Source organism: Monosiga brevicollis, genomic scaffold (genome assembly GCF_000002865.3).
Source record: "Monosiga brevicollis MX1 MONBRscaffold_12 genomic scaffold, whole genome shotgun sequence".
In the NCBI taxonomy this organism is placed as follows: Eukaryota; class Choanoflagellata; order Craspedida; family Salpingoecidae; genus Monosiga; species Monosiga brevicollis.
Window position 1 is genome coordinate 282873 of NW_001865049.1, and position 12392 is coordinate 295264.

The window sequence follows — 12392 nt, forward strand, 5'->3', positions numbered from 1 at the left end:
TGAGAGATGTTGAGAGATGTTGAGAGATGTTGAGAGATGTTGAGAGATGTTGAGAGATGTTGAGAGATATTGAGAGATGAAGAGAGATGTTGAGAGATGCAGAGAGATGCAGAGTGCATGGAAGTGCACGAGCGGTCAAGAAAAGAGAGAGAGAGAGAGAGGACTGTTCATCATGACGCATTTGATCTGACATCCAGATGTATTTTACTTTTTGCTTTGAATGGGGAGTGAGGTGTGTTCAGACGCCTTCCGGGTGGGCACGGGTATGGTTGGAGATGGATATGCAGCTCATCATGGCGTGGTGGCATGGAGAAGAGAACTCGGCGTTTGGCACATTTATATCCATATGCATGCCCACACTCCTCATGGGCAAAATACAATGTGATTTGTCCACCACACTCAAGATGTTGACAAGCACAAAGGTACAAAGGCACGACACACAGGCACACAGGCACAAAGGCACAGAGGCACAGGGGGTCAGCAACAGAGAGGTCCAAACACACAGGCACACAGGCACACGGGCTTCAGGGGGGCACAAAGTCTAAGAATATCAAGAAAATGCGGACGCAGTCCAGTTGTTATGCGAGATCTGGCTGAGCGGATCGGCCGGTCTTGCGAGAGAAAAAGTCATATTTGAGCTGTCGGCCCGGCCCAGCGGCGCGGAGCTGCTCTTGAATCGTGTGTCGTGTCGCTGGAAGGATAATATGGCCACATACACGCAGGCTAAGACGAGCAACAGTTTGAGGTTAGGGCGCTCAATAGCCATGGGTGCAAACAGCCTTTGTCGCCACCAAAGACGTACTCGATACAGCAGGCATGAGGGCATTTGGCCAAGGCTGACGCTAAATCCACCGCGGCTTGCTCTGTGATGGAGTTGTAGCGCAGGCTATGATCACCCGAAACAAGCGTGGTTGCTGATGAGTACCCGTTAAAGCGCCTGCAACGACCCCATGCAACTTCGCATGGAACCATCACACAAGTATGGCCAGGAGGAAACCCACTCGAGGAACGTAAGATGCGAAGAAGGCAGCGCTTCAGCAAAGGCTAGGGCCCCTTGGGTGCCAATCTGGTTCGACCCCAAACTACACAGCAAACAACAGGAAACACTGAGCATCAAGGGGGAGGTGCAGCACGGCATCGTGCGCCGCCTGCACGGGCATGCTAAAGCGATGGCTATACACACTCGAGATGCTCAAGTCGAGCGTCTTGCGCCGCATATTGTGCCAGCGCTGCAGCCCCAGCGTCTGCAATGTGATTGCCCCACAGTCTACAAGAGCGTCAGTGTGAGCAGCGATTGATGGGGCTCATCGGCACCCAAACTCTCTCCCCCAAAAAAACAGCGGGATGCAAGAATGCCAAACTGATTGCAACCACGCACTCGAGGCGAGCCAGTTGAGCAGAGTCCCCATCCTTGGTAAGGGCTTGGGCCAGTTGTACGGCTGCTGCATCGGTGATGCCACACTTCCACAAGCTGCGCTCACAAGTTCCAAGCGCCGGTAAAATTGGATGAGCGAGGACCAAAACCTTCGACGACCGTGACAACTCGATCCAGTACAAACCAGAGGTGTTGAACCGAGCCATTGGCGCCCAGCGCCTGCGCAATCTTGAGCTGCGCCGCCTCACTCAGGTCCGAATCGGCCAGGCTGCCACACATGAACCAAGTTGGTCAGTCGGGGCATCGGCCAGCAACATGGGATCTAGCGGCAAAGCTCGACGCCAACCTGAGACGCTGAATCGTGCAAGCAGGGTCTCCAAGATCCCGGCAAAGATCATCCACCTCCCAGCGGCGCAGGGTAACATCCCCCGCCCAACGCGTCACACCCGCACTCTTCGCCTCCATCTCGACCCGCATCAAATTTTTTTTTTTTTTCAGAGAAAAAAAGAGAGAGAGAGACAGAGAGAAGAGGAATGAATTCGAGAGAGAGAGAGAGTTTGAGAGAGTTTGAGAGAGAGAGAGAGAGAGAGAGAGAGAGAGAGAGAGAGAGATGAAGATTTAGAGAGAGATTCGAGAGAGGGAGAGAGAGTGTGTGTGTTTACATTCAAGGGGTACTTACAAGTTCCAAGCATCTCTTCTCTTCTTTGAAAATGAAAGACTTTACTTAAGAGAATCCATCACCTCGCAACGCAAATTGAGCAGCAGCAGCAGCAGCAGCAGCAGCAGCAGCAGCAGCAGCAGCAGCAGCAGGAGCAGGAGCAGGAGCAGGAGCAGGAGCAGGAGCAGCAGCAGCAGCAGGAGGAGAAGCAGCAGCAGGAGCAGCAGCAGGAGGGGGGGAGGAGGCGTCAATGCGCACTGGTCAAGCCGACTCTTGTTGATTGGGTGAGTGTGGGCATCTGGCCTGGCAGCTTGAGCTTGCTCGGTTCCGACTCAAATGACGGGTAGCTGGGCTTTTGGGCCGCGATTGGTGCTGCCTCGATGGATCTGGTAGGCTGTGCGTGTGCGACCAACATGCCGCCACAACCGACAAGGATCAGGACATACCACTGAGAGCACGCCCAACCAAGGCCGTCAGTCATTGCGGCCAGATCAAGCCCTCTGCACCCATCAACCTCAAACATGGAGATGGAAGCTGCCCTACAATCAGGCATCAGTTGCCTGGTTCAACAGTTGAGTCGCCGCCTGAACAACGGTAGCCTATCCCTGCAACCCAACAGCCGTGGTGGCGCCGGGAGCAGCAGTTTGCGCGGCAGTGAAGAAGGAGTGGTGCTTGATGGCACCGGTGCAACGCACTATGCCTCACGATCTGGCAGCGGCTTGCCCCGTGCTCTCAAGCGCCAAGTTGACCACCTAGCTGATCGCCTGGCCTCGAGTGAGCCCCCACAGGCCAGCCTCGGCGAGTACGTCCTCTGCCAGTGTATTTGAGCCCAGCTCTTTGACACGGATAGATATCCAAGCTTGCCCTGGTTGGCTCGGCTTCCAGTACCGCTCATTCATTCAGGGCCCGTGTCATAGACGCCAGCTGGTCGAGTGCGTCATGCAACTCGTGGAGCAACACGCAGAGCAGCACGTCAAGCGGCCCGTGGCCGGACAAGTGGCGACAACGGCCACTGAGCATCTTGCGAGTCAGCGGTGCGGTCCATCTTGTGCAGCCCATCACTTCCGCAAAGCCTTTTTTGTATAACCTTACGATTGCCCGAATCACCTCATGATGCCTCGCACGGACAGGTGGCAGCGATTCGAGCAAGAACTTTTGGACAAAGCCTCTGTCGTTGTGGACAGCATGGTCCGTCGCTTCCGATGCATCGGGACACATTTCAAGCAGAAATTTACTTTGCTTTTCTTGCCATCGGCTCGCCTCCCCACTTTCTGATGGTTAAATAGTTATCCGACGACGGCTACGACTTGGCGCGGACTGGCCGATCCAGCCCCTCTTACATCGCGCCACCCACCATTCTCTCGAGTTCTGACCGCGTTCTTGACGATTTTGGTGAGCCTGGGCTGGTCAGCCCTGCATTTGCACAGTTGCTGCAAGATAATTCTCCCCACCTTTCCTTTTTATTCCTCACGCTTTTTCGTCTTTGGCAATTGTTCAGAGGCAGATGATTACTTTAACATGATTCCTGGACCCGAATCCATGACTCAGCTGATGTATCGCCTTCGGGCCCCCAGCGTCGAGACTCGCTGCAAGGTCCATTGTGCTCGCAAAAAGCGGCTGGGAAGCTCATCCAAGTTGATTCAGCCCGCAGTGTGCTGACCCCTGCTCGGGCCTTTCATGCACTCTAGGCCTTGATCGAGGTGGCAGAGATTGCACCCGCCGAGCTGCGCCTGCACGACGAATGGCCAGCCATTGAGGAATGTCTCTGGTAAGGACTTCCCACAGCATGACACCTCTTCGTGCGAGTGATGCGGATACACGCGTACATGTCTCCGCGCTCACCCGCTTCGCACATTCCCGCTGTCAGGCATGCACTCTTGAGCAGTGACGTTCAAGAGCATCAGACAACGTTGGTTGCCCTGAGCTGTATGGCCAAATCCGGCGACTGCTTGGCCATGATAGGTGTCCTGACCTTGGTCTTGCGGTATCTACAGCGGTGTGTCATGCCTTGCTTGTGCTCAACCGTTTTAGTGGGGTCCAAACCACCTCATCGTCTGGTGCGAGTAGCTATGCTGGTGCTACCCTGTCTGCATCGCTGACCGACGCAGATTTTGTCCTGTTCCTCGGCGTGATGCAATTTGTACACCAGCTGCTCGTGGCCATCCCCACGTATGTCTACTTCTCAATCGCCTGTCTTCAATGCCTTGCCTTGCTCATGTATATCTTCACTCCTGCACTAGGCGGTGCTTTCGCGTTCCGAATCGCGAGTTAATGGAAGTGTGCCACCACACGCTACGCATGTGTGCCGTTCGCATACATCTTCCCGGAAACGACACATCCTGCGCGATGCTTGCGTTCCTGGGTCTTTTCGACGCCCAGGCCTCGTGGTTTGCTAGGTCTGCTCCTTGATGCCACCAACGATTTCTCTTCTTTTCGCATTGGCCGTAGCCCAGAAGTGTCGTTGATCCTGTGAATTCACCGGGCTTCACCTGCTTCTTGACTCGGGCTAGTTGGAGCCGATCTTTGGCTCTGCGACAGGCCTTTACTTCTGCTCTCAGCGCAGAGCCGAGTTTCTCCGTGAGTTTCACGCACCATGCACCGGCATGGTCTTCTTGAATGCAGGTTTGAGGCCGCAGTAACCTAACCACATGGCTTGATTGGCGGTTATAGGTTTGTTTGCAAGAGGCACTGGCCTCTAAGACATGGCAGCTATTACCGGACAAGCAAAGCAGCACAACCTACACCTTGACCCAACTGAATTATATCTCCCAAGTTCATGTCACACATATGATCAGCCTCATGGCCTTGCGGCTAGAGCTGCGTGAATACCTCCGTACTCATAGGTTCGTGCCAATCGACCATCTCACGTGCACTGCGGTTGCTCATCGTCGCGTGCTCAAGCGCCATTCTCTTTATTTGTTGTGCAGACTCGTTGAGCACGCACGTACGCTGGCAACTCGCATCTTTGACCAACAGTCGCCACGGTCTGCTTTCGTTTGGTGATGCTGAACACCACGCCAAGGCTCTACGATAAAGCCTTGGAGGACGGCTCACGGTTCTCAATCGAACGGGTCGCCTTGCTTTTCTTTTTGGCAGAGGCGAGCGGCGCATGGCCATGGCGCACCATCTACTTACAGCAGCACTGCGCATGGTAAACCATGATGGTGCTAGCCTCGAGTTTCTGATCGAGACGAAGCTACCGCGTGCTTTGTTGGGCTTGCTGCAAACACCGGATTGCCAAAGTCTGGCCACAGATTTTCCTGCCGTCTGGAATCACATGGCTGAACTGGTCGCAGCCTTGGCCGCAACCACCGCAGGCGCGAAGTTTCTTGCCGAGGCCTCAACAGATACCAGCGATGCTTTCCCCAGTCTGGCACTGGGTCCGGTGTTGGAGACTTTGGCCCTGAACGAAGTTCGCGGAGCCAAGGCACTCAGCCCCAACACTCGCGCCACTTGGCTATCGGCAGTTCGCCAAATGCTTCTGAATGCTCCGACCTCCAAAGCCGTTTTGGCGCACCGCCAACGCTTCTCCAATCGTCTGCTTGATGACCTTGGCGCGCCTGGCACACAACCTGACGAAGTCCTTCTGGATACGGTCGTAAATATGATGACCACACCAGCCATCATCGCCCGGGTTTTGCATCGGCCCGTGGCTCAGCCATGTCTGTCTTGGCTCATCCCGCGCTTTCGTAGTCGACTCCAGGTCCGTTCAGGCTCTATGATTGTGTCTTGCGTTTGCCTGTCATGTTTGAAGCTGGCCCATCATGACATCAAGCAGTGGTTTTCGCCTCCCTTTCATGGTGCCTGGTGTTGCGCTAGATCTCGCGACATGAGCGATATGGCTATGGTCTCATTGTCAGCGAGCTCTTCAGCTCGCATCGGGGCGTCCAGGTGCTGACGCAAGTCAAGTTTTGTTCTGATCTAGTGCAGGTTAGTTCCTGGCAGCCTCACAATTTGTGCGCATGCGTTCAACTGGAGCTCTTCTTGTGGACAAACGCGCATGCCATCCGTGTTGCAAGCCAAAGCCCATGATACAGCAATGCATTGCTTCCCCGCGCCTTCCTACCCCAAATATTTTTTTTACTTTTGGTCTGGACACTTCAGGACTTTTACACGGCCATTCAGACAGTCAATGACTGTCCCTTACCGGAGTGGGTTCCCGAGTCGGACGCAGGCGTGCAGCGCACATTTGATTATGCTTGCAAGGTCAGCTTTCGAACGGGATCTGTAACCTTGTTTCTAGGCGTACGGCAACCTCACCAAGCGTCGTCGTCTGCTGCCAATTGCAAAGTGCATGACTACGGTGCCTTTCGTTCAAGACGTGTGCTCTCGCGGGCATCACGCCATTCTCCAGCTTCTTGAGCATCTGCTCGACGACAAACTTGATTGCAGCGATGAGGTCAGTCTTGCCAAGGCAGCTTGCTGAAAGCCGTTTTGATCACAAGACAGCAGCTTTTTCTCACTTGCCGTCTTGGCTAGGGTCTACTGGTGCTGTTTGAGTACTTGCAAATGGCCAGTACTTCGCTCAGCAATCTCGTGCTGCTGAACGCTGCGATTCGATTGAAGGCTCGAATGCAAGCTGTTGTACGCCGCCATCGCTCCGTCTTGACTGCCACTTCGGGCTTGATGCAACATATCGAGGCGCACAGTCTTGATCCACTTGGGCTTGAGAAGCGCATGGCACAAGTGACCGCTTCAGAGGCAGCCCAGCGTCACGCTGTTGACTTACTGTCCCAACTGACGGATAGCAAAGACAGGAGCACATTGTTTGACGTAAGCCATCTTGACTTTGGCATGGGTTCCGCCTGTGCACCCATTTGATTCTCCTACAACACTTTTCAAATGGGGTTTTTCTTGCGACCTACGCACATATGTGTACGAGCATCCATCGACGCCCAGACTCATTTACAATGTGTGTGTGTGTGTGTGTGTGTGTGTGTGTGTGTGTGTGTGCCCATCTAGTTGGCAGAGGTTGTTTCGGACGTGCCCGACACTGCGATGCTCTACTCCAAACTGGCTCATCTGGCCGAGGCGGGCCGAGCCACGTTATCAGTCGATATCAAGGGCGTTGCGTCACCACGGGCTGCAGGTGCTGATCCGGAATGCGTTGAACTTTTAAATCGCTTGGCACAAGCAGTTTGGGGTGATGCTGCGTCCCACCTGGAGCTCATCGCCCAACCGGGCAGTTGCTTGCCATGGGCTTGGGGCGTGGCCTGGGTGCTGAGTCGGGACGTGGCACGCGCCGACGCCATCTTTCACCGGATACCAACGCTTCATGACCCGTTTGGGCACAATTATGAGCAAATGATGGAAATCGTGCACCGCCTGGTTCACGATTGTTTGCCCCACGTGGTCTCAGCCCTGCGACAGGCCGGGTACGATAACAGTGCAATTTTTGTTGAACTGGGGCCGCCAGTGTCGTGTAGCCATCGCAATCAACTCACGCCTTTGTTGTCATCTCGACGCACCCCTCCAGTTTGACTGTCTCGCTTGTGGTCTCGTGCTGGCTCGACGAGTGCTTTTTACGTGTTTTGCCATTTCGCGATGTATGTCCGCATGACAGCTTCCCCTCCGCTGATCGATATCGGGCACGCCTTTTTGAGTCATTCGAGTGGGATGCTTCTAGGTGGCAATGCTAGTCACGTTGACGGCGACGGATCATCCACGCTGGCCGGCCGTCGCATGTGTGCTTTTACTGCTGCATTTTCGCTCGCAAATTCTCGAAGCTCCCCCCAAAATGCTGGTACGGTGTTTTGCAGCCACGCAGGCGATGTGTGTTGGTTGCTTGCGCTCATCACGTTCTAATGGCAGGACCTGCTGCATTCGGCCTCGGTCCCGCGCTTATGGAGCCCAGAGACCATGGCTCAGGGTCGCCAATGGCTGCATCAGTATGCCGATGTTCTTGATGCTCCTGATGGGAGTCTGAGGTGACTTTTGTTCAGCCCCGTTCTTTTCTCCACCCCACTCTTTTTTCGGGGGCCGGATGACTTCGAGGGTCACCACAACTTGGCGTCGTAGGGTCAGCGTGAAACTCGTCCCATGTTATTGCTTAAATATGTGCATCCATGTCACACCTTGTGATATTTTGCGACGAAATCATGCGCACTAGCATATCAGTACGTCTGGAGTGGTACACATCAGCTGAGGTAATTCATAGTAGACTGGGCACGCTAACACCGTGGGCAATAACCCAAGCGACAAACAAAACGGCACATCTGCATGCAGATACGTGGGGAGTACAACAAAGATTCTTCTGGCTCAGACACGCACACAAATACATCTGGTGGGCTACCCGTTTTACCGGGTGAGGACGTGGTGGCATGGACAAGGGCTGTCGGAGAGTAGTGGCCTGACTTGGATATCCATGCAAGTTACTGCAGTAGATGCTTGCGAATAAGGCCAGATGCCTTGTTCAAAGCCTGTATTCAGACAACGTGGCGACAGAAGCGGATGAGAAGTGGATACGTGCAGCAAGGCAGCAGGGTGAAAGGTGGCCGTGCGTCACACGCACCGAAGAGAGGCCCTTTTCGCCAGATGAGCTGGACGCAGCTGACTTGGTCGTGGTTGCAATCCGCGCGAGTGACTCGGCGTCCGTGTTGAGCACGATGCTGCGAAGCAAATGGTGACAGGAAATCAGAACAAAGCGTTCTGTGAAGGAAGTGTGCTTTGACAAATAAAAGCCTACCCCTTGTCGACCAGTTCGTCCGTGATGAGGAGGACTGTATCCATCTGCTCGAGAAGAGATGCCTTCTCCAGGGTGTCGCGACTACGAGGGAGGGGGGAAGGAGCGAATGGAAATAGAACCAAGCAAACATCCAGCAAGTTCAAGGACCAAGTCAAGCTATGAGGGAGCGGCGGGGGCGGTGTATTTGCAGTCGAACAAAGAAAAGGGACCAACAGCACACATACTTGACGATCAGACTGATAGCTTCATAGTAGGCGCCAAGGACGGTGGCTAGCAGCAGCTGTCGTAAACACGCACAAAGCGTTAGGAGGAAAAGAATTGCACGCAGGCTGGACACGGTGCGGCACATTTCTGGATTCACCTCACCCCCTCAGCTCCCGCGCCCCATCAATTCGATCGATCTTGCCCCGAGTCGACCCACCTCATTCTCACTGGCAGCACCAAACACGTAAAAGAAAAGGTCAATGTTGCTGCGGTAAACGCAGGTAATACCGTCAAACATAATGATCTCGGCTAAAGGTATGGTCATCGAGCACCAGGGAAAGATGAGCGGCCGGCATTGAAGCAGACGAAGGGAAGGATGGAAGGAACCCAAGCCGTGGGAGAGTAGGTCTGGAAGAAAGCGCCATGATGGTTGAGTGCTTTGCAATGGTGGTTGATTGTGTCATCCTACCATTGGCCTTTGCGGTTTTTTGGAAGAGCTTCTTCTCAAAGGCACGTTGCTCCTTCACGGTGGGTAGCGCGTCATCATAGTACTGCGGGCACAAGGGTGCATGAGCGCATGCCGGGGCGCAGCACACCGACAAACAGAGCCAACGGCAGCATACGTTGCAAAGGACGCGGTTGCCGTCATTGTCAAGAATAAGGATGCCCTTGATAGTGTACAGGGAGGCCTGAGGAGCGGGGCATGGATCCGAGGCATGAGTGCGAACGCCATCAATCCAGTCACTGCAAACGACAATGTTGATCGACTCGCGAGCACAGCTCCTCCTGCTTGTTCCCACAATAAAAAGAACCATTGCCTCCCTCGCATCACTGCGCATTTGATTCGAAGCAGAGCTACAGGCCGAGGGAGGCAAGAAGGAGGGCATCACCACCGCCGCCGCCGGTTGCCGCCGCCACATCCACACTTAGATTGCCACGACCGCACAAACCATTTTGAGAGGTTAACAAGAAAATGCGTTGAGAACAGGTGTTTTGAATATTTTGGCGCCTCTCTTTCAGAGAGAAAGTTCAGAGATTTTGAGAGAGAGATTTTGAGAGAGAGAGAGAGAGGTTTCGAGAGAGTGAGAGAGAGAGAGCTTCAGAGAGAGAGAGATCATGAAACTGATCATTTGAGCGACTCATCAATTCAAGGGTTATGCATAGGAGAAAAAGGGGATGGCCATCACAGAGCCATTGGCAAAGGGTACGCGGGCTAGTTCGTGTGCAGTCGTGGGTGGGCTGCTGGACGGTTGGCGCTCGAGCTCGTGGAGCTGTCGGCGAGCCGCATGCCTGCCGCGTGATCCAGCCTGCGATGAGCTTCAAGACGTCTTGACGCACGCCTCTGACACAGGCCTTTGGCCGAGAAACGCAGGCTCACCTTGCAAGAACGAAGAGTGAAGGGAAGGCTGGGCCTCGAGCGTACTGTAAAACCTGTTTACATGATGAACGCCAACATCAGCTCCCAGGCAGCGAGTACATCCGGAGGGCGAGTACATCCGGAGGTTGAGAGATGCGTACCTCGAGGTTGAAGAGTGAGCAAGAGCAACGGTCACGACTGGCCATTACGAGAGCATCGCCATCTGAAATCTGTTGCATCCACAAAGGCTGAAGGGAAATCATGGAAGAATGAGCATCATGAAGAGTGAATAACTTTGACCTTTTAGCTTTATGGATAGGGCTGATTGATGCCGGTGCAAATAAGGAGGCCAGCGGCGCAGCGTACCAAGTGATCGCGCAGTTCTCGCTGGCAGGTGCACTTAATCTGCATGGTTTTGGCCACAGGCGGAGCGTTGGCGAGACTGATGTCAGAGACATAGTGCTTTAAAATGTCCGGCGTATCAGTGCTACGCGCCGTCATCGTATTCCTGTGGGCCACACGGGTCGCATGATGACACAAGCATCAGCCTTTGCACACGAGGCAAAGAGGAAAAGAGGAAAAGAGGGAGACGAGAAAAGCGCAGGTTGGGGGGTTCGGCCAGACAGACCGGCTGAGGTTGTTATGGGGCTGTAGAAAGAGCTGTAAAATCTGTGCACCCCAATACTTTGGGCGCTTGGAGGCCAGGTCCCCGGACTGGGAGACTTCAATGCGCTTGCGCGGAGTCGTGAGCGACTTGAAATCAGCCGACATGGCGGGCAAGACCCCGGTTTCACGTGTGGGAGGCTGCTGCCCGGCCGTGGTGCTGCCCGGTGGTACCTGAGAGCAAATGGCTGCCCTGTGCATCATGCAATGAAGTGAACAAGATGGTGTGGTGCGTGAGAACTGAGGACAAAGGGTTTCAAAAAAAACTCTTTTCAAGGGGACAGAAGTTCGAGTGCCGATCGTACTTGACGTCCACAGTGCGAGTTCGACGGTCGCATACGTCTGCGTGGAAAAAAGGCAAGTCAGCAGAGAGGACTTGGTAATGCAAGTATTGTCGGTGCAATTCCTGAGCCATAGCGTCTGCGTTCGGTTGTTATGGAAAGAAAGAATATGTCCCAGCGGGTACGACGATGTGAGCGGATTCTGCCAAGCTCGTGCTAGAATTTGAGAATGGTAAATGGCAAACTGTGATGGGAACGAACCAGCACGGGCCAAAACAGCGTCCTTGGCCGCCACTTCGGCAGGGTTTTTGAGGTCGACCCCAAACTCTGCAGCCTTGCGCACAAACTCAAGGATGTTATCTGGAAAGTAGCTGCGCGCCTGCTGGGTACTCGGGCGCCTACAACGCGAGAACAAGTTCATCATGATTGGTCAATAAGCAGAGATATCCAAATCGCCTGGTGCGACACACACACACACACACACACACACACACACACACACACACACACACACACACTCACACTCACACTCACTCACACACACACACTGATACCCTGTCCAACCCCAGGAGTACCGCCGTTTCCATGTATCACAATAATATGTACATCAAAACAACACAACTCCACTTTCAAGTTCATAGGATGGTAGCAAGCAGATTGACCCGAACTGACTGCTGAGTGCACATGAATTCGCCGCAAGCATTGTTGTTGCGGAGAATGGGGCAGTCGAGGAGGTAGTGGACGGCTTGCAGTGCTCGCACGACATCCAGCTGTTCAAAGGGGGTGTTGGCCCACATTCGTGAGATGCTCTCCAAGGAGTGAACTTCTGGAGCACATGGCTCCAGCGGGTGAGCAGTGAGAAGGTGGGGGCCCACACCTTGTCGTGCCAGCGAGCCTTGGCGTTACAGCCAAGGGCGCTCACTTCCTTGCTGAGGTGTGGATGGAGGATGGCCGAGGTGATGTTGATGCCAGGCGGAGACTTGGGATAGTCCCACTGGATATTGACGTCGATGATGATGTTACGACCAGCATAGGGGCATGTTCTCGAGTCGCTTCGCATGGGCATGGTCACGGTCCAGTGGCCACAATTTGTGGGATAAAGTTCTACCTTCCAACTACTCGCGGTATATCATAGACAGAGCAAAATGGCGATCAAGCACCGGTGTGAG

At 54.1% G+C, this 12392-nt stretch overlaps 2 protein-coding genes across 2 annotated transcripts; one reads left to right on the forward strand and one right to left on the reverse strand.

The window, feature by feature from the left end:
- Positions 1–950: 950 nt before the first annotated feature.
- On the forward strand, positions 951–6854 carry MONBRDRAFT_25911 (uncharacterized protein; the record flags this gene model as incomplete). Its single annotated transcript, XM_001746256.1, has 19 exons — positions 951–1277; positions 1553–1627; positions 2105–2317; positions 2561–2835; positions 2951–3067; positions 3164–3221; positions 3320–3425; positions 3532–3626; positions 3722–3801; positions 3996–4090; positions 4142–4202; positions 4274–4429; positions 4544–4610; positions 4704–4876; positions 5130–5736; positions 5853–5963; positions 6138–6239; positions 6277–6432; positions 6513–6854. 19 exons carry the CDS (start codon positions 951–953, stop codon positions 6852–6854), a joined length of 3216 nt encoding a protein of 1071 aa, XP_001746308.1.
- Positions 6855–8178: 1324 nt separating this feature from the next.
- On the reverse strand, positions 8179–12289 carry MONBRDRAFT_37291 (uncharacterized protein; the record flags this gene model as incomplete). Its single annotated transcript, XM_001746375.1, has 12 exons — positions 8179–8452; positions 8545–8641; positions 8719–8799; positions 8943–8998; positions 9140–9231; positions 9392–9611; positions 10441–10527; positions 10646–10787; positions 11248–11284; positions 11485–11621; positions 11896–11993; positions 12101–12289. The coding sequence occupies 12 exons, from the start codon at positions 12287–12289 to the stop codon at positions 8405–8407; spliced, it is 1284 nt and encodes a 427-aa protein (XP_001746427.1). The 3' UTR covers positions 8179–8404.
- Between the last annotated feature and the right edge of the window lie 103 nt (positions 12290–12392).